The 19857-nt window shown below is 36.3% G+C and overlaps 1 protein-coding gene across 6 annotated transcripts in view; it reads left to right on the plus strand.

Moving 5' to 3' along the window:
• Window positions 1–19857, plus strand: part of TMTC1 (transmembrane O-mannosyltransferase targeting cadherins 1) — a 340352-nt gene that overhangs the window by 201350 nt on the left and 119145 nt on the right. For all 6 annotated transcript variants that reach the window (XM_069094886.1, XM_069094883.1, XM_069094881.1 and 3 more), the window contains one exon: window positions 3703–3870. In XM_069094886.1, coding sequence (XP_068950987.1) covers window positions 3703–3870 — 168 coding nt within the window. The remainder of the gene's footprint in view (window positions 1–3702; window positions 3871–19857) is intronic.

A 19857-nucleotide genomic window follows, 5' to 3' on the forward strand; every position in this document is an offset into this window, starting at 1 on the left:
TTAATCTTTCCTTTGGTTTTCAGTATTTCTAATTTAGTATTAAATTGAGGTTTTTCAGTTTGTTCTTTTTCTAACTTTTTCAATTGCATGCCCAATTCATTGACCTCCCTTTTCTCTAATTTATTCATGTATGCACTCAGGGATAAAAAAAAAAAAAACTTCCTCTAAGGACTGCCTTTGCTGCATCCCACAAATTTTGGTATGTTGTCTCATTATTGTCATTCTCTTGAATGAAGTTACTGATTGTTTCTATGATTTCTTGTTTGACCCACTCATTCTTTAGGATTAAATTGTTTAGTTTCCAATGAGTTTTTAGTCTGTCTTTCCATGGTCCTTTATTACATGTGATTTTTATTGCATCATGATCTTAGACTGATGCATTTAATATTGCTGCCTTTTTGCACTGAATTGTAAGGTTTTCATGTCCTAGTACATGGTTGGTTTTTGTGTATTTGCCATCTACCACTGAGAAGAAGCTATATCCCTTTTTATCCCCATTCAGTTTTCTCTAGAGATCTAGAGATACCTACCCTCTCTAAAATTCTGTTCACCTCCTTAACTTTGTTCTTGTTTATTTTGAGTTTGGATTTATCAATTTCAGAGAGGGAGAGATTAAGTTCCCCTGCTAGTATAGTTTTGCTATCCATTTCTTCCTCTAATTCCCTTACCTTCTCTTCTAGGAATTTGGATTCTATACCACTTGGTACATATATGTTAAGTAAGATATTGCTTCATTCTTGATGGTGCCTTTTAGCAGGATATAGTTTCCTTCCTTATCTGTTTTCATTAGATCAATTTTTGCTTTTGCTTTATCTGAGATAAGGATTGCTAACCCTGCTTTTTTTTTTACTTTAGCTGAGGCATGATATATTTTACTCCAGCCTTTTACTTTTACCCTGTGTGTATCCCTCTGTTTCAGATGTGTTTCTTGTAAACAGCATATTGTAGTATTATGGTTTTTAATCCATTCTGCTATCCGCCTCCGTTTTATGGGAGTTCATTCCATTCATATTCACAATTATGATTATTATGTTTCTTTCCCTACATCCTATTGCCTCCTCTGTTAATGCTTATATTTTTTCTCCCCTTCTCTCTCCCCCTCCTTAATAGTTTTCCTTTTGACCATCGCCTCCCTCAGTACTCCCTTCTTATCAGCCCCGTTCCCTTTTCCTTCCCTTCCCCCTTAATTTCTTCCCTCACTTTTCACTACCCCCCGCCCTTTCATAGCCCTTTCCCCCTCCTACTGCCTATAGGATATTTTTATACTTAATGTAGTAGTATGTTATTTCTTCTTTGCACCAAGAGTAACAGGAAGAAATCTCATGCAAAGCTCCTCTCTCTCCCCTCTTTCCCTCTATTATGATACATTTTGTGTCTCCTCTCCATAGAGTCCTATGCTTAACTGGTTATGTTATTCCCTCTTTGCACCAGAACCAGTGAGGGAAAAGCTCATATAATACTCATCTCCCTCCCTTCTTTCCATCTGCTATATCGTTTTTATGCCTTTTTGTGTGGCATAATTTACCTTTCTCTACGTCATTTCTCTACTTCCATTGCAGTCCCTTTGTAGCCCTTAATAAGGTTTTTTTTTTAAATTGGCATTTTGTGTAATTTATACTCATACCCCCTACTTGTCTATAAATAGTTTGCTCTTATTAAATAACAGGGTGAGTGTATGTGTTTTCTTTGTTTACCTTTCTATGCCTCTCTTGCATCTCATAATTGGAGGTTGAATTTTCCATTGAGCTCTGGCTTTTTCACCAGGAAGATCTAGAAGTCTGTTATATTGTTGAATGACCATCTTCTTGCCTGGAAGAATATGTTCAGTTTCACTGGGTAGGTGATCCTTGGTTGTAATATGAGCTCTTTTGCCTTGCAAAAAATTTTATTCTGTTGCCTCTGATCTTTCAGTGTAGAGGCTGCCAAGTCCTGTGCAATCCTCACTGTGGTTCCTCAATATTTGAATTGTTTCTTTCTGGCCGCTTGAAGTATTTTCTCCTTTACCTGGTAGTTCTGGAGTTTGGCCACAACATTTTGAGGACTTTTCAGTTTGGGATCTCTTTCAGGAGGTGACTGGTGGATTCTCTCAATTTCTATTTTACCCTCAGGTTCTAGTATCTCAGGGCAGTTATCCTTGATGAGCTCTTGGAGGATGTTGTCCAGGCTCATTTTTTCATTATGATTTTCCGGTAGGCCTATGATTCTCATATTGTCTCTCCTGGATCTGTCTCCCAGGTCAGTTATTTTTCCATTGAGATATTTTACTTCTTTTTCTAATTTTTCATTGTTGTTGTTTTGTTTGACTAATTCTTGGTTCCTCATAGAGTTATTTGCTTCAATTTGGTTGATTCTAGTTTTTAGAGAATTATTTTCCTTGGTTAGTTCTTGGAGCTACTTTTCCATATCCCACATTTTTCTTTTTAAGGAGCTTTTCTCTTCATTGTAATGTTTTTCTAATTTTGCAATTTTGATTTTAAAAGAATTTTTCATTTTGTCTTCTATCTCTCTCATTTGGTTTTCAAAGTTCCTTTGGAGCTTGTCTAGCAAAGCTTTCTGTGCTTGAAGACCTGTTCCCTGTTTCTGCTTCTGCTGTGGGTGTGGAGTCAACATTGTCTCCCTCTGAATTTGGTTCCTCCCTCTCATGATAGCAGGACTCTAGAGTCTTTGTCTTTACTGTCTGCTTTCTACCTATTTTGAGGCAGGGCCCTAGCCACACCCTTCCTCTAGGGTTCCCCTGCCTTTACTGTTAAGTGTTTTGCCCTGAAGAAATAATTACTGTGTTTTCAGAGTCAGAGGGGTGATTGGAGCAGCCATGGTTCACTCTGCCATCCTGGTCCTGGAGGTCCATATAGGGGCTTTTTAAATCTCTGGGCTGTGGATTGGTAGTCCCAGGAATAGCTGCCACCCCTGCCAGGGGCCCTGCATTTGATTCTTACCCTCCTCCGTCCAATCCCTGCCCTGAAGTGATAGGCCTGGTAATGGCCCTTGTGTTGTGATACAACTCGCTGGGAGATTGATCAGGCCTCAGAGTCCTGGCTTGCCTCTGCGCCACTGCCTTGGCCAGGCTCCTGGCCTACCTCTGCTGATTGGGCATATTTTCTGTGTAATTGCTAAGTAAACTGTCATTTGTTAAGTATTAATTGTTCCACTAGTGTCTCATTTCATTCCCATCTTGAATATTAACTATAAGGCCTTGAAGAATATATAGTTAGTTAGCCTTTTTTAAGTGCCTACCATTTACCAGTATTATACTAAGAACTAGGGATACAAAGAAAGCAAAAGATAATGCCATAAGAAATGATGAAAGGGGTGGTTTTAGAAAAACTTGTGAAGAGTTGTATGAATTGATTCAGAGTGGGAAAAGGAGAGTTAGAAGAACAATTAATACTAGAATTAACATTAGTGCTATAAGAAGAAACATTTTGAAAGATTTAACAACTCTGATCAATGATCAACTGAGAGTCCAGAGTAAAGAAGAATGCTACCTACCTCCTGACAGAAAGGTGATGGACTGATATGCATAATGAGACATACATTGTTGGACATGTCCAGTGTGGGAATTTGTTTTTCTTTATTGAGTTTTGGGGTTATGATTTTCTCTTTTAGATGTGTGAGGGAGGTAGGCAGGAGAAAAAATGTTTGATAATTAAAAAAATAATTGTGAGTATAGGATTCAATACTTCTTTCATCCTCTCTTTTCAGCATGGGCTACTGCATCCTTTTTGTCCATGGGTTAAATAAGCTCTGTACATGGTTAAATCGATGTGGGGCCACTACCTTGATGATGACTACTTTGTTGCTTCTGCTGCTTTTCTCCTGCAAAACTGTGAAACAGAATGAAATTTGGCTGTCAAGAGAATCTCTCTTCAGGTATGATAATATTTAATTAATTAGAAAAGTCATTCTTGAATCTTGAATGAACAAAGTCAGATAAGAAAAGAAAGTATGAGTCTAAAAAAGAATTAAAGGAATACAAGACCCCCTTGGAAGTGCTTTTAATTTTATGAATGGACAGGAATACCCTTTAATACTCTGTTGGCATATAATGTCAGCTGTAACTGAATGAAATTTATAAACCTAATTTCATTGCTCATTTCGGCACAATATAAAAGTTGTCAGAAAGGAAGAAAATATGAAATAAATTTTCAGTTGAATATTAAAAACTTTTAAAATGTTCTGTAGACTAGTCCATTTTGTAGATATAATTCTGAACTTGCCAACCAGAGTTTTTTTTTCCATATCATGCTAAATCTATACATATTAATATGTTTTTCTCAAGGCAACAATTTTTTGCTTCTAGCCCCATCCTTGTGATAGAATACAGAAATATGTTGGTGCTACAAATTATGAGGTTGTAGTCAGCTTTCAAGTTTTAAAAGAATCTTCAAACTCAAACAGCCACATGCTAGGTCTGTTGCCTACTAAGAGACTTTGTTGCGTTAGTTACTGTCTGTTGTTGCTATTTAATAATAGGTGTAGATGATGTAAACTTCTACTTCTGTTAAGTGCTACTGTTAAAATTGCCACTAATAGACAGTTAAAGATCTTCCCATTAGCATCTACTTAAGCGGCATGTTGGGGAAAACTGATGAGATGAGAGGTAGGAATGCATTTTTATACAGAAAAATGCCCAGTTGATGTGTATCCCATGATATTCAGCAATTTAAAACCATGGTTTCACTGTTTCATGCAGTTTAAAAAGCTCTATCTCTGAGAGTATGTAGCAGCAAGCACCCCAACATCCCCAGAGTGGCTACCAACACAGGTTCTTAGATCTGCTTTGCTAAAGGAAAGCAACTCAAAATGGGTTAACAAGCTTACTTTAATCAATCAAACATATATCATTTACCTAGTTCAAGGGGAAAAGGTCAGCACACTGAACTTGAGAATATACAGAGGTTACAATCATAAATTACAAGAACATTTCAGCAGACAGGCTTCCAAACTGTCCAACCAGTACATACCAAATCACAGTTACCAGAGAGGGAAGCATCAACATCTGGGTTTTCAAAGCCAGGGGGCTCTCAACGGCTGCCCATAGTCTCATCTGGTCAAATCACACACCACTTCTCAAAGTGAGCCCCAAAGCAAAGCTTCCCATCAGGGCTTATATAGCCTTCTCCTGGCTGAGGGAATGTAACAACCTTCTTGACCCACTGCCCAATCACAAAGTATCTCCTGAAAAACAAGCCTCCCACCACAGGCTCCAGGTGCACTTAAGCCTAGGGGCAGGGTAGATCTTAAAAATTTACATTCCCATTACAAAGTAATAAAAAAAGAAATTTCAGACTGATTTTTTAACAGTTGAATAGTCCTCACTTATGCCCTTTCTTAGAAGTCTTTGAATTTGAGAACTGAATTAAACTGTTTCAGTTTCTTCACTGATAAAATTAATGAAATCATTGCCAGATCTCCCAGTGAGAAGGGAATCCAAACCAGCCTTCCAATATGAAGCCTTACTGAGATTTTTAGTTTGAAATAAAAAATAATTTGATAGCATGCATGAACTCTTAGAAAATTTGGGACTAACAGCTTGTTCCAAATTTAGATCAATTGGTAGTTATAATTGAAGTTGGAGAAAAATGTTTGATATTCCTGGATGTGTTTTACTTTTATAGGAGCACTAATTTTTTTTGGTGGTGTGTGGTGATATATTGGAGAAAAGAATACTTAAAAGAGCCTCTCATGATGTGAAAGAGTTGTTTCTCTCAAGAAAAAAGCTTACTTCTTTCTCTTTGCTAAGATTAGAATGCAAGTTATATTTAGGTACCTTGCCAAAATTTTTAAATATTTGCTTTTTTAATACATTCTTTCCCTTCAGTGAACATTGGGCCAATGGTAACATTAGTTTTGTGACTGTGGTTTATTTTTCATGTATCAGCTTATTTTTTTTCATGACCTAGTGACATATTTGATTTTTATCTAGCCCCAAATATTATCTTTTAAGGTTGTATGATTATTTGATCATTCAACATTTTTTTAGTACCTAAAATGTACTGAGGTAGCTGCTATCAATTGGGATCTAAAGAAGTATAAGACGTGGACCCTTATACTTAAGAACATATGATCTAATTGAAGAGATTATATCTGTACCAAAGAGAAAATGTCAGTACATGGTAAGCGTCAAGTAAAATGGTCAAGACTTAGCTCAAAAGCCATATTCAACATAAGGACTTTTCTGATTTCCTCAGCTTTTATTGCCTTATCCACAAAATCATCTTGTTTGGATTTTGCACATATCTTATTATCTATATTGATATCAACATCTATGTAGATATGTGTATATATCCATGCCTATTCATATATATGTATACACACACCTATCTACTCCAGTTAGACACCTTGAAGAAGGTAATTTTTTTTTTGCCTAGCACAGTGCCTGATATAAAACAGATACTTAATATATGCCTTTCAGTTGTCTGACTGAGGAAAACAAAATTACTGCTAGCTGGTGTGATAAAAAATAATGTCTAATGGAAGAAATAGAATGTAAGTTAGGACTTTTAGGATAGGTAGGATTTGATACTAGAAGAAGAAGGAAGATGAAATTTCAAATGAGAAGGATAATACAAATATACCAAAAACTCTAGGCATATTTAAAGACATTTTATCCAGAGTGATGTTTTTGTATGTGAGAATAATGGGAGGTGAGGTTGACATATATCATGGAAAGCCTGTAAGGAAAAGCTATGGAGTTTGAACTTTAACCTGTAGGTAAGGAGGGGCTGTTGAAGATTTTTGAGCAAGTAAATGATGCTAGTGGTGTTTTAGAAAGATTAATCTGAAATAGCTAAACATTACAGATATGTCATAAAGCCATTTGGAATCTCTCTTCAAAACTGTGTTCAGTTTTTGTGAGTTGTACGTGGATGTTTATTAGAAACCTAAAACAATTGTGACACTAGTGGTATTATTTATTTCCCCTCTTTCAAATTTTAGTATGTACCAAAGATTAATATGGCATGTGCTATTTACATCAAATGGCGTGATCAGAAATTGATTTATTGCTTCCAGGTTATAGAAGTTGATACTGTTTGACACTTTTTTTTTCAAATGCTTTATTAACTTCTGATTTACATCATTCATTTGCACCAGATTTTGAGTTACAAATTTTCTCCCCGTTTTTCCCCTACCCACCGCCCCCAAATAGCAGTCCCACAGGATATCCCACCTCCAATCTGCTCTCTCCCATATTTTCTCCCATATCCCTTTCGACTTTTCCAGTGGATCTCTATGCCCCAGTGCCTGTATTTCCCAATTACATGAAAAATAGTATTAATAATATATATGTATATATATATATATATATATTTGAATATTTGATTTTAAGACTTTGAATCCCAGATTCATTCCCTTCCTCCCTTGTCACCCACCCTTACTGGGAAGATAAACAGTTCAGTATAGGTGGTACATGTGTGGCTAATACAAAACAATAACGTAGATATATTGTAAAAGACTGACTATATTTTCCTCCCTCCTATCCCACCTCCCACTTGTTCTATTCTCTACTTTGATCCCGTCCCTTTTCAAAAGTGGGTGCTTCCAACTTCCCTCCCCCCCCAGCCTGCCCTCCCTTCCATCATCTCCCCTCTCATCCCCTTCCCCCCTATTCTTCTCTAGGGTGAGATATCCTATTTAGTGTGTATTTCATTCCTTTCTCAAGCCAAATTCAATGACAATAAGGTTGACCCATTACCTTTTGCCTTCTTATTCTTCCCTTCCATTGTAACCATTTTCCCTTGCCTCTTCTATATGAGATAGTTTACCCCATTCTGTCTCTCCCCATCTTCTCTAATTATATTACTCTCTCATCTCTTAATTTCACCTTTTAAGTATCATCCCTTCCTGTTAAATTGGTCCTGTGCTCTCTATCTATGTATATCTGTAAACATATATACACACATTCACATATGTATTCATATGCCCATATACCCTCATATATAGACATATATATATATATATATATATATATTTCTATTCCTTTCAACAACTGAGAAAAGTTTCATAAGTTGCAGTTATTGTTTTTTCATGTAGGCATGTTAATAGTTCAATTTCGATAAGTTCCTTATGATTTCTTTTCCCTGTTTACCTTCGCATGCTTCTCTTGCTTCTTGTATCTGAATGTCAAATTTTCTATTCAACTCTGGTTTTTTCAGCAAGAATGCTTGAAAGTCCTCTATTCCACTGAATGACCATATTTTCCCCTGAAACATGATACTCAGTTTTTCTGGGTAGGTGATTCTTGGTTTTAATCCCAGCTCCTTTGACCTCTGGAATATCATATTCCAAGCCCTTTGATCCCTCAGTGTAGAAGCTGCCAGATCCTGAGTTATCCTGATTGTGTTTCCACAATATTCAAATTGTTTTTTCCTGGCTGTGTGTAATATTCTCTCCTTAATCTGAGAATTCCAGAACCTGGCTATAATATTCCTAGAAGTTTTCTTTTCAGGATCTTTTCCAGGAGGTGATCAGTGGATTCTTTCAAGCTCTATTTTGCCCTCTGGTTCTAAAACATCAGGGCAGTTTTCTTTGAGAATTTCCTGGAGGATGATTTCTAGGTTCTTACTTTGATCATGGCTTTCAGGTAGTCCAATAATTTTTAAATTCTCTCTCCTGGATCTATTTTCCAGATCAGTGGTTTTTCCCATAAGATATTTCACATTGCCTTCTATTCTTTCATTTGTTTGGATCTGTTTAACAACATCTTGATTTCTCATAAAGTCATTAGCTTCCATTTGCTCCAATCTAATTCTGAAGCAATGATTCTCCTCAGTGAGCTTTTGAGATTCTTTCTCCATCTGGCAAATTTGGCTTTTTAAGGCATTCTTCTCCTCATTGCCTTTTTGAGCCTCTTTTGCCATTTGAGTTAGTCTATTTTTTAAGGTGGTATTTTCCTCAATCAGGCTGTTGACTCTCATTTTGTAATTTTCTTGCTTTGTTCTCATTTTTCTTCCCAATTTTTCCTCCACTTCTCTTATCTGCTTTTTTAAGGTCCTCTATGGCCTGTAACCAGCTCATATTTTCCTTTGAAGCTTTTCATGCAGGGGTTCTGACTTCACTGTCTTCCTCCTGTTCCATGCTTTCTCCTTTTTGTCCCCAAATTAGGAGTGTAATGTTGGAATCTTCTGTCTTCTTTGTTTCCTTTGCTTGGCCATGTCGCCCCTCAGTCACTTGACCCCTGGGCTTTTTGCCATAGTAGGACTCTGCCACCAGACAGGGGAGCTTTCATCCCAAATGCCAGGGTTTTCTCAGCTGCAGGAGGTATTAGATGGGTGCCCTCTCTGAGGTTTCCACATGCTCTGGCAAGCTGGACACACACCCCAGGACCTCCACCCTAGACTGCAATCCAGATCCAAAAGGTTAAAGCAAGAGCGATTACCCCTCAGACTTGTTGCTTGGTTCCCCTACACTCTGTAGGCAGGAGCTGAAGCTGCCACGTGGCAGTGGTTGGCTGTGCCGGCTCAGTGGCTTCTCGCCACAGGGGCAAAAACCAAAGCACTCCCACTTACTGGGTCCCAAAGTCCATACTGCACTGATCTCTCACTTTGTTCTTCGCGTCTATGTGTTGATAAATCTGGAAATGGCCACAGGTGCTGCTCATCTGGAGTCCTTCCAGCTGGCTGGTCAGGCCCACCCTAGTGCTAAAACCTTGCTCTGGGGCTGGGCTCGGCTCCCAGAGCACTGCTCTTGCCAATTCCTGCCAGCCTGCTGGGCTGTCCTCAGCGGGAGGTTACCTTCTCTGTATCATTTTGTGGGTTCTGCAGCTCCAAAGTTTGTTTAGAGTCCCCTTTTTACATGGTTTGCAGAAGGTGGAAGCTGGAGCAGTGGGGAGGTCCTGCTTCTACTCTGCCATCTTGACTCTGCCCCGTGGTTGACACTTTTAAGCTTAGTTACAAATATGAGCCTGTTTGGCTGCTCTCCAAGTATGGCAATTGACACATATAGCTCTGCAAAGTTGTATAACTATTTCTTAAAATGCAAGATGCTGCTTTTTAAATGTTTATTTTTTTCTTATTTCAGAAATTTAAAGTTATGGAAATGTCATTACTTTGGGTATAACTACACAAATTTGATTTTCCGTAACTTATGCTAACTAGCACAATAGAAACACTAATTAGACTTTCACTTCTCAATGCTAGTGGTCAAACTTCATTAAGCCAAATTCATGCAAGCATTAGTTTATATCATCTACTAGACAATACAAACATTAACCCCAGTAGGAACAACCAACCAACTTTGATTTTCTATGGCTTCCCAGTAAGCATATCTCATAATGGTAATTACTGACAAGGAAGCGAAGAGAAGGGAGAGAAGGGAAGGGGAGGGAGCAGAAGGGAGGTTGAGGTGCAGAGAGTTTAGATGATTTGTATAAGATTACACAGACATCTATTAGCTCCTATTTCTATACTCCTCAAAGGGGACAAGACCTTTCGGTGAATCCATGATGAAGGATCATAAACTCCTATTTAGAAAATGAAGGAACTTTAGCATAAGCTAGTCTAAACACCTATTTTACAGAGGAAGAAAAACAGAGACCAGAAAAGCAAAATTATTTGTCTATGTTCACATAATTGATTAGTGTAAGAGCTTTTATTTGAACCTACTTTCTTATATGCCAATCCTGAGCTCTTTCTAATATACCCTGTTATTTATTGCATTTACTATAGCTAGGAGGTAGTGGAGTCTGGGATCAGACTCAGATCTTTTGACCCTTAATCTAATGCTCTTCCTTTTACACATGTTGCTTTAAAAAAAAAAAAGACCAGTCTTATTCACTAAAGCTACATTTAACTCTCACCATATGGTAGGAGCTAAAGGAATACTTTGTGTATCATGTAATACATAGCTATTGTTCATCCTTCATTTTGAAGAGGACCAATGACATCATGGGGTGATAGCTTGACTTGCTCATGAATTGGATTTAAGTGAGACAGAGTTGTGCAAAGTCATCAGCCTTTCTCTTCTTAAGTTGTCAAAGTCCAGTGGCAATACAAAAGCCAGGATGGCTGGTGATGACCTGGGATGCAGTGGATGACCTTGGCATCTTCGATGTTTGACCAAGTTTTAAGCTCTCCATAGCACCTGCTTCAACCTCATTCAAGCCCTTTGGAATAAATTGTTCTTGATCCACCCATTCCACCAGGTGAAGGCTTCATTTGCTTGGGGTAGATTCACTGATTAGGTTTGACACCAAAAACTGGTTTAATCTATATGCCAAGAGGGTTTACTGGGGTGTGGCCACAGCATATGCTACTGCTTTTTGGAGTCATAGGAAATATAAAACATTTAATAGAGATCACCATGATTTACAGTCTCTGATGAGGATAACAATTATTCTAATTTTGCATGGAAAAAGCAACACAGAGTTTTACTGATGACTACTATGCAGACTTTCAAAAAAGAAACCTGATTTGCTAAAACTAAATTCTATTGTTCCCGGTTAAATATAGAAGTTGCTGATATATATATATCAACTAGAAAACACAAAAGTGAACTGTGTTTTCAACTAAAATTTTACCTAGTGACCAGGACACTGATGTTTTTTTTTCTGATCTAAGTCACATCTCTACTCCAGAGACGTTACATTCAGCCAGTGTCTGGATGAATTGTGATAGATCCTAGTTTTGGAGAGCATGTTGTCAATTCCCTCTCTAGGCAGAACCCTGGTATTGGGAAGGAATATACATATCTAATCCACATACTTAATATAGGAAGGGTTTATTGAATGCCTACTATGTGCTAGGTACTGTGCTAAGTGCTTTACAAATATTGTCTCATTTGATCCTCATAATACCTGTAAGGTAGGTGCTAATATTATTCCCATTTTACAGTTGAGGAAACTGAGGCCAACAGAGATTGTGACTTGCTCTGGGTCCCAAAGCTAGTATATGAAGCTAGATTTGGCCTCAGGTCCTCCTGAATCCATGTGCAGTAGTGGTATGTCCATTGAGATACCTACCTCCCTAAATTACCTTGAATAGGTTTTCACTCCTCTTCTATTTTTACCTCACTACTATTTGTTAAAACATTATACCTTCTAGTAATAGTTGTGATATGCTTTTATGCCCAAAATGACATTATTATGTTTGTGTCAATGTACGAAATGTCCTACTATGGTTAATTAGATCGTTATAAGCTTGTAATGCTCTACCACAGGTTGGGCATAAATAGTCCATATGAACATTTGAAGTGGAAATATCTCTAAATTTACACATCGCTATTTCTTTTGAGCTACTGCAATTATGATACTTTGATCATAAAGCACAATACCTTCTTTGATGTGGGCACATCATTCATGCTGGATGGTCCTGTGCCAGTACCTCCCATGTCTCACAGTCAATTCCAAAGTTCTTCAGAGAGACATTCAGGGTGTACTGTTTCTTTTGACTTCCCTGTGAGTGCCTTTTATGAGTCCTCCATAAGATGGTCTGTAAGGCAAACGTACATTTGGCCTTTGAACAATGTGGCCAGTCCATTGAAAATGTTCTATCTATAGTAGAATTTGAATGATTGGCAGTTCAGCTCAAGAAAGGACCTCATTGTCTGGTACCTTATCTTGCCAGGTGATTTTTGGAATCTTCCTAAGACAATTCAAATGTAAGCGATTCAATTTCCTGTCCAGGTTTCATAGGCATACAACAGTGAGCTCAGTAAAATGACTCTACAGATCATCAGTTTGGTAAGCATCCTAAAACCTCTTCTCTCCCACACTTTCCTTCAGAACCTCCCAAACACTGATCTAGCTCTGGCAATGTGTGGATCAGTCTCATTATCTCTGTCAATATCCCTGGAAAATATACTGCCAAGAGAAGTGAACTTATCTACAGCATTCAAAATCGTGTGTGGATGGTGTGGTGCTGGCTGGTGGAGAACTTCTGTTTTCTTGGTGTTAATTGCTAGACCAAAGTTAGCACAAGCAGCAGAGAATCAGGTCATATACTGTTGCATCTAATCCTTAGAGGCTGCATTGAGTACACCATCACCTGTGAGCCAAAAATCATGCACAGACTCTCCCTTTGCTTTAGTCTTGATCTGCAGCCTTTTTAAGTTAAATAATTTACTGTCAGTGAAGTAGCTCACCTTGATGCTGTTTTGTCCTAGTTGAAGGCATTCAACAAACATCACTGAAAACATTGTGCTAAAAAATCATGGGAGTAAGTACATAGCCCTGCTTCACTCCATTGGTGACTGGGAAAGTACAAGAGCATTGCCAATTTTCCAGAACGTATATAAGCATTATTTTAACAAGAAAATTCATCTTTCCATCACCTAGATCAGAGGTGTGAAACTTGGGCTCACAGGCTTGTAGCTCACAAAACTCTCCTTAATTTGTGGTTTTCTAAGATTGCAGGGATTCACTCCTGATCTAGATTATTTGATTTTTATATTTCTTTCAATTTTTAAGATAGAAGAATTAGCTTTGCTTCCTGGTCCTTAGGCATAAATTCTGTGTTTTTGACATTTGGTATTTTCAAATACTTTTATAGTGGATACTCTGGGGCTACTCTCCCAACCTGTGTTGGCACTCGTGGTCCAGTCTCTGGAAAGCAGTTACTACGTCTCTCCTCACGATCTAGGGGTACTAATGAAGGGTTGAAGGTCTCTTTCTCATGCTGTAGCTCATGAGCCCCCACCAGTGTGCTTCCTCCTTTGACTATCAGTCAAAATCCTCAAAGGCAGAAATTGTCTTTTACCCTCTCTTTATATCCCCAGAGTTTAGCATAGTGCCTGATATAGAGTAGGCACTTAATAAATGCTTATTAATTACTTATTGTCTGACTTAGATTTTAGAAACAGGCATTTACTACAGTGGTTTACTTGGTACGATATCCTTTTCTCATCTCATTTCCCATAATGCGCCTGTGATACACACTGCCACAAATAAATACAAAGTCCAGGCAACATTTTGATTGGGGTGGACTTGATTCAGGACAGTCCCCTGGTAGTTGATATTTGATATTGCAATAGAATAAGGTGCTTGTAGGTCGTTCAGTTATTGACAAAGGGAGATTTAGTTGGCCACAGCAGGAGAGGGATATTCAGCAAAGAAGCACACTAAGTACACGTGGAGTTGATTCATCTGAACAAAGTTCCCTTGCCTTGGTTTGGTCAACCAGCAAAGGGATAGCTCCTCTCCATCATTTTGTATTGAAGTAACCTAGAAGTGATGTCATTATTTTGAGCTTTTAGTATCCTGCACTATTTAAATCTCAAGATGGTTTTAATAACTGTTAAGGAAAAGCTAGCCTTATGAGGTTATGAGGAAGTTAGAATAATCCAGATCTCTGACTCCAAATCCATCATTCTTTCCATTGTTTTGTGTGCCTGCTTTAGAATGGAAATGTCTAGAAGACCAATGACAATTTCTAATATGGTGCAATTGAATGAATCTTTGGATCGGAAGACCTGCTTTCCCATCTTTGCTCTTCTACTTACAATCTGTGTTACCTTGGATCTACAACTTAACTTCTTTCAATTAAAGTTTCCCATATATCAAATAGGTAGTGTAGAGCTAATATTATAATTTCTATCTCACAGGAGTTTAGAGAGGATTACATTAGACAATGTTTATTATGCCATTTTGATCTTTAAATACACATAAGTAGAGGGTTTTTTTTTTTAAAGAAGAAAATGCAATTATTTAATCCTGAATACTCCTGAGCCTATATGCACAGTTGAACATTTTCAGAGGTTTGTTTCAGTTTAGAGAAAAATTTGGATGGTAGATTTATACAATCTTCTACCCTTTTCCTCCTATCTTCTTTCCTGTTTTTGCCTTACATTGATCATATTCTAACTGCCTCATCTAGAGCTGACTTTGCAACTCCTTCTTAATATATTGGTAAATTCTATGGGTCAGGTGCACAAATCCCAGGCTGGGAAAATGTCTTTCTTTTGAACTTGGCATCCTAAAGAATTATGAGACTTAAAAGGAAAAAGCAATGAAAACTCAAGGAAAAGAGACATACACACAGTCATGGTTTCCTGTAAGGAAACAAGAACTATTACATGAGATAAAAGAAAAGGAAGACAACAGAAAAAGAGGCATGCAGTATATTCATAAGTTGCTTAGTTTAGAAAGGAGATTGTGGTTATAGACTGTCCTTATTATATAAAAAACATTTAATTTTTTTGTTTTTAAAAATTCCTTTTAATTTTACTGTTAGAGCTCAAATGTAGTTACTTAATCAGAGCTCTGTAAAAGAGAAGCTTCTTCCTAACATAGACATGAAAGAATGAAAGGGTGTGCTTCATATTAAAATCCCCTACTAAAAGGGATATGTTTCTTGCAACTATTTTCTGTGGATTCCAATTTATTTTGTGGCATCATAATCCTTCTGTTACAGGGTATCCTCTGCTTACTAAAAATCCTAAATTGAGAAAGTCAGTTCAGTCTGATGATTGAAAAGCTATAGAGAACAGAGAGAAATTCGTGTAATTCTTAGCTAGACATAGCCCATTTACAAAAATGGACCATGATTTAGGGCATAAAACTCCATATAAATAAGTTTAGAAAAGTGGAAATTAAACCCATCTTTTCTAACAACTATATAATAAATTTTTTTATTACATAAAGGATCTTTGGAAAAAGGATTAAATATTAATTTCAGACTAAATAATTTAATACTACAGAATTTCTATATCAAAGAAAGAAATCACAGAAAAACAAGAAATTACATAAGAGAAAATGACAGTAAGACAGCATACTAAAACCTTTGTCCTTAGGGCAAACATCATATCGTGAAACACATTCATTAATAAATGATTGAAAGCATACATCACAGTATTTGGAATACAACCAAACAACACTAGAAAAGCAAAGAAAAAAATAAACAACTAATCACCAAAATAGAAATCCTGAGAGTTAAAAAAAGAAATTAAGAAAACTGAAAGCAAAAAGCTCCGCTTAATTGATAAACGTAGATTGCTACGTTTTTTTTTGGGGGGGGAACTATTAAAATTAAGTCTATTGTTTTGTAAAAAGAGGAAAATAAATTATATTAAAAATTACAAAGTAGAATTCACACCAAATGAAGGTGAAATAAAGGCAACTATCATAAACTATTACCCCTAAATATATGCCAACAGAACTGATAATTTCTAGGAAATAGTTGAATGTGTTAAATAAAGTCAATAAACGTTTATTAAATGTTTACTATATGCAAGGTACTGGGATAAACACTGGGTATACAAGTACAAGTAAAAAGAAAGATAGTCTCTTCCCTCAAGATGCTTAATATTCTGGTGGGGGAAGACATAAAAGGGAGCTGAAAAAGGAGAAAGAGGAGGAAAAAGAGACAAAGATGCTCAGGGCAAGAGCATTGTAGAGAAAGTCTGAGAGAGTTAGGAGAGCAGCCTGGAGAGCAATGAAGACATAGCTAGCCTGGGCCTCTTGCTTGAAATTGTATTTTGAGGAGGCACCAGCCAATAAGATGGCAAGACCACAGGAGTGGAGGATACTTCCAATGCATGAAATCCAAATGTAGAGGGAGCTTCCAGGGTAAAGATGTTTTAGAGACATTGTAAAGAAAGTCCACGAGAGTTAGGAGTGCATCCTAGAGAAAAACAAAGACATTTACAAAAGAATTATTTACATATATTTAGTCACATATGAGAAATATTTATAACTACATAAAATACTATGGCTAACAGAAGAAATAAGTTATTTAAATATAAAATAATTCAACAAACCATATAACTATATTAATAACTAAATAAAACCCATGTAATTATATCAATAGATGCTGAAAAAACTTTAGACAAGAAACAACATAGGAAATAAACGAATCTTTTTTCATGGTAAATTTCTGTTTAAAACATAGTTATTATTATAAATAATGAAGAAAAGGGAGAGGCCTTTTTAGTAAGATCAAGGATAAAGCACCAATGTAATTTATTACCACTATTATTTTCTGTAGTTCTAGGAATGGTAGCTAAAGCAATACAACAAGAAAAAGAAATTGAAATAATAAACATAAGAAAAAAGGAAACAAAATTATTGCTTTTTGCAGATGAGATAAAAATCTCTCTAGAGAACCCAAAAGAGGCAATTAAAAGTATATTGAACAATTAAGAATGTCAGCACAGTTGCAGGATATAAAATAATTCCACATAAGCCATCAACATTTCTTTATGTTATGTACAAAATCCTGTAAGAACTGATAGAAGGAGAAATGCCATCACAATAACTATAGAATACATATAATAGTAGGTATAATAGGTATAATAATAGGTATATATTAATAATATATATCATATATAATAATAAGTATATAATAATAATAGGTATAATAATGGTAGGATTCTCTCCATGCAGACACCCCCAGAAACTATAGAAGTACAACTACAAAACACTCTTTACAAAAATAAAGATACATTTAAATAATTGGAGAAATGTTGGTTCCTTGTTGGTGGGCCATGCCAATATGGTGTTGGTACTTATAAATTGCTTTACCTATCAAAAGTACCATCAAATTGCCAGGTTTTAATTATCAACTTCAATTATCAGGATTAAACTACCAGATTATTTTATGGATCTAGGAAAAGTAATTTAATTAATCCAGAGGAAGGAAAGATAAATTTCAAAAGAAAAAAAAAAAGCAGAATTATCAGAAATTTGAGACTGGTTAAAAAATAGCCCAGTCAGTGTATCTGAAACAAATGAATATAGGAGAGTACTATTGGCAAACACTGCTGGGAAAGTTGGAAGGAAGTCTAGGAAAAACTAGGGGGAAAAATCAGTGTTTTACACCACAAAGCAGGATAAGATCCAAATGGATACATAACCTAGATATAAAAGGTGATATAAACAAAATAGAGGATCAAGGAAGAAAATGCCTTTCAGCTGTTTGTCCAGGGGAAGAATTGATCAAAGGATAGAGAATCATAGAAGATTAAAATAACTATTAATTACATAAAATTAAAACATTTTTGCACAAAAATCTTTAAGATTATAAATCATTTTTCATTTGATAGGCATTTGATAGGAATAGGCAGTCCTTAAGGGAAGAAATTCAAGGTATCTATGATAATATTAAAAATGCTACAAATCACTAATAATTAGAAAAATGCAAAGTAATGCAACTCTGAGGTTCCATCTCACACTCATCAGATTAACCTATAAAAAAAATGACAGATGTTGGAGGGGGTGTGGAAAAACAGGCATATTAACACACTGTTGGAACTATGAATTGGTCCCAGTCATTCTGGAGAGCTCCAAACTAAGCTCAAGAATTAAACTCCAGGGGCAGCCAGGTGGCTCAGCGAGTAAGAGCACTGGCTCCAGTGTTGGGATGACCTGGGGATCAAATCCAGGCTCAGATACTTAGCACCACACCCAGAAATAACTGGCCATGTAACCTTGAGCAAGTTACTTAACCCCAATTGGTTAAAAAAAAAAAAGAATTAAACTCCCAGAGTTAGTAAATTGTGAATACCCTGTGACTTAATGATACCGCCACCAGGCCTGTACCCCAAAGAGACCAGAGAAAGAAGAAAATGTACAAAATATGTATAAAATATTTATATGTACAAAATATTTATGACTGATTCCTTATTTATAATAAAGAACTAGAAGCTAAGGGAATACCTTTCAAATGGAGTATGAAGAAATTATAGTATGTGAATGTATTATATCAGAAGAAAAAACAAAAGAGATAGTTTCAGAGAAAACCTGGGATAACTTGTATGGATCGGTGCAGAGTTAAGCAAGCAGAAGGAGAACAATTCATACAATAATATTTTGAAAGACTGATAAATGCAGTGTCAAATCATGATTCCAAAGAGCCTGACTGAGAGGAACTAGACTCAAGTTGCAAACTGAGATGTGAGACAGAGAGAATTTTGTAATATAGCTATTGTGGAATTTGTTTTACTTGAATCATACATATTGTTACAAAGTTTTTGTTTTGCTGAGAGGATGAGTAAGGGATAAGGCAGCTATGGATAAGAGAAAGAGAGAGGGGTAGGGAAGGAATCAGATAAGCAGGATAGCTTTGAAAGTAACTAAAAAGAAAAGCTAAGATGTGTGTAGTAGAACTTTGCAGTTTCTTTCCTGCTGTGTATATAGAAGTACTCAATTTAGTTCATATTGATTAAGTTCAGATTTTTATTTAAAAGAAATTTATCCATTTCATTTACTTCAGTATGCATTTGGTTTTGTAACTGAGTTCGTTATTTTTTTCCAGCATATTTATATTTCATGAAATATTTCTCTATTACATGTAAAAAATTTTAACATTCATATTTAAAAATTTTTGAGTTCCAAATTCTTTCCTTTCCACAGCCCCTTCCCCCTCCTTGAGAAGGCAAGCAATTTCATATCAGTTACAAATGTGAAGTTATGCAAAACATTTCCATATTAGCCATGTTACAGAAGAACCCCCCCCCCCCAAAAAAAAAAAACCACCAAGAAAAATAAAGAAAATAAAGTGTACTTCAGTCTGCCTTCAGAGTTCATCAGTTCTCTCTGTGAAGGTAGTTAGCATTTTTCATCATGGGTACTTTGGAATTGTCTTAGATCATTATCTTGATCAGAGTAGCCAAGTCTTTCATTGTTGATAATCACACAATATTGCTGTAAGGGTGTACAATGGTATCCTGGTTCTCCTCATTTAACTTTGTATCAGCTTGTGTATGTCTTTCCATGTTTTTCTGAAATCAGCCTTTCCATCATTTCTTATAGCACAATAATATTCCATTGCATTCATATACCATAGATTCTTTAGCCATTCCCCAAATATTGGGCATTCCCTTAATTTCCAATTCTTTACTAGTGTAAAAAGGGCAGCTATTAATATTTTTGTACAAATAAGGTCCTTTTCCCCTTTTCTTTGATTTCTTTAGGATAAATATGTA

Source organism: Petaurus breviceps, unplaced genomic scaffold (assembly GCF_028583685.1).
Source record: "Petaurus breviceps papuanus isolate PSGF00001 unplaced genomic scaffold, PetGlider_PUasm1.0 221, whole genome shotgun sequence".
Lineage (NCBI taxonomy): Eukaryota > Metazoa > Chordata > Mammalia > Diprotodontia > Petauridae > Petaurus > Petaurus breviceps.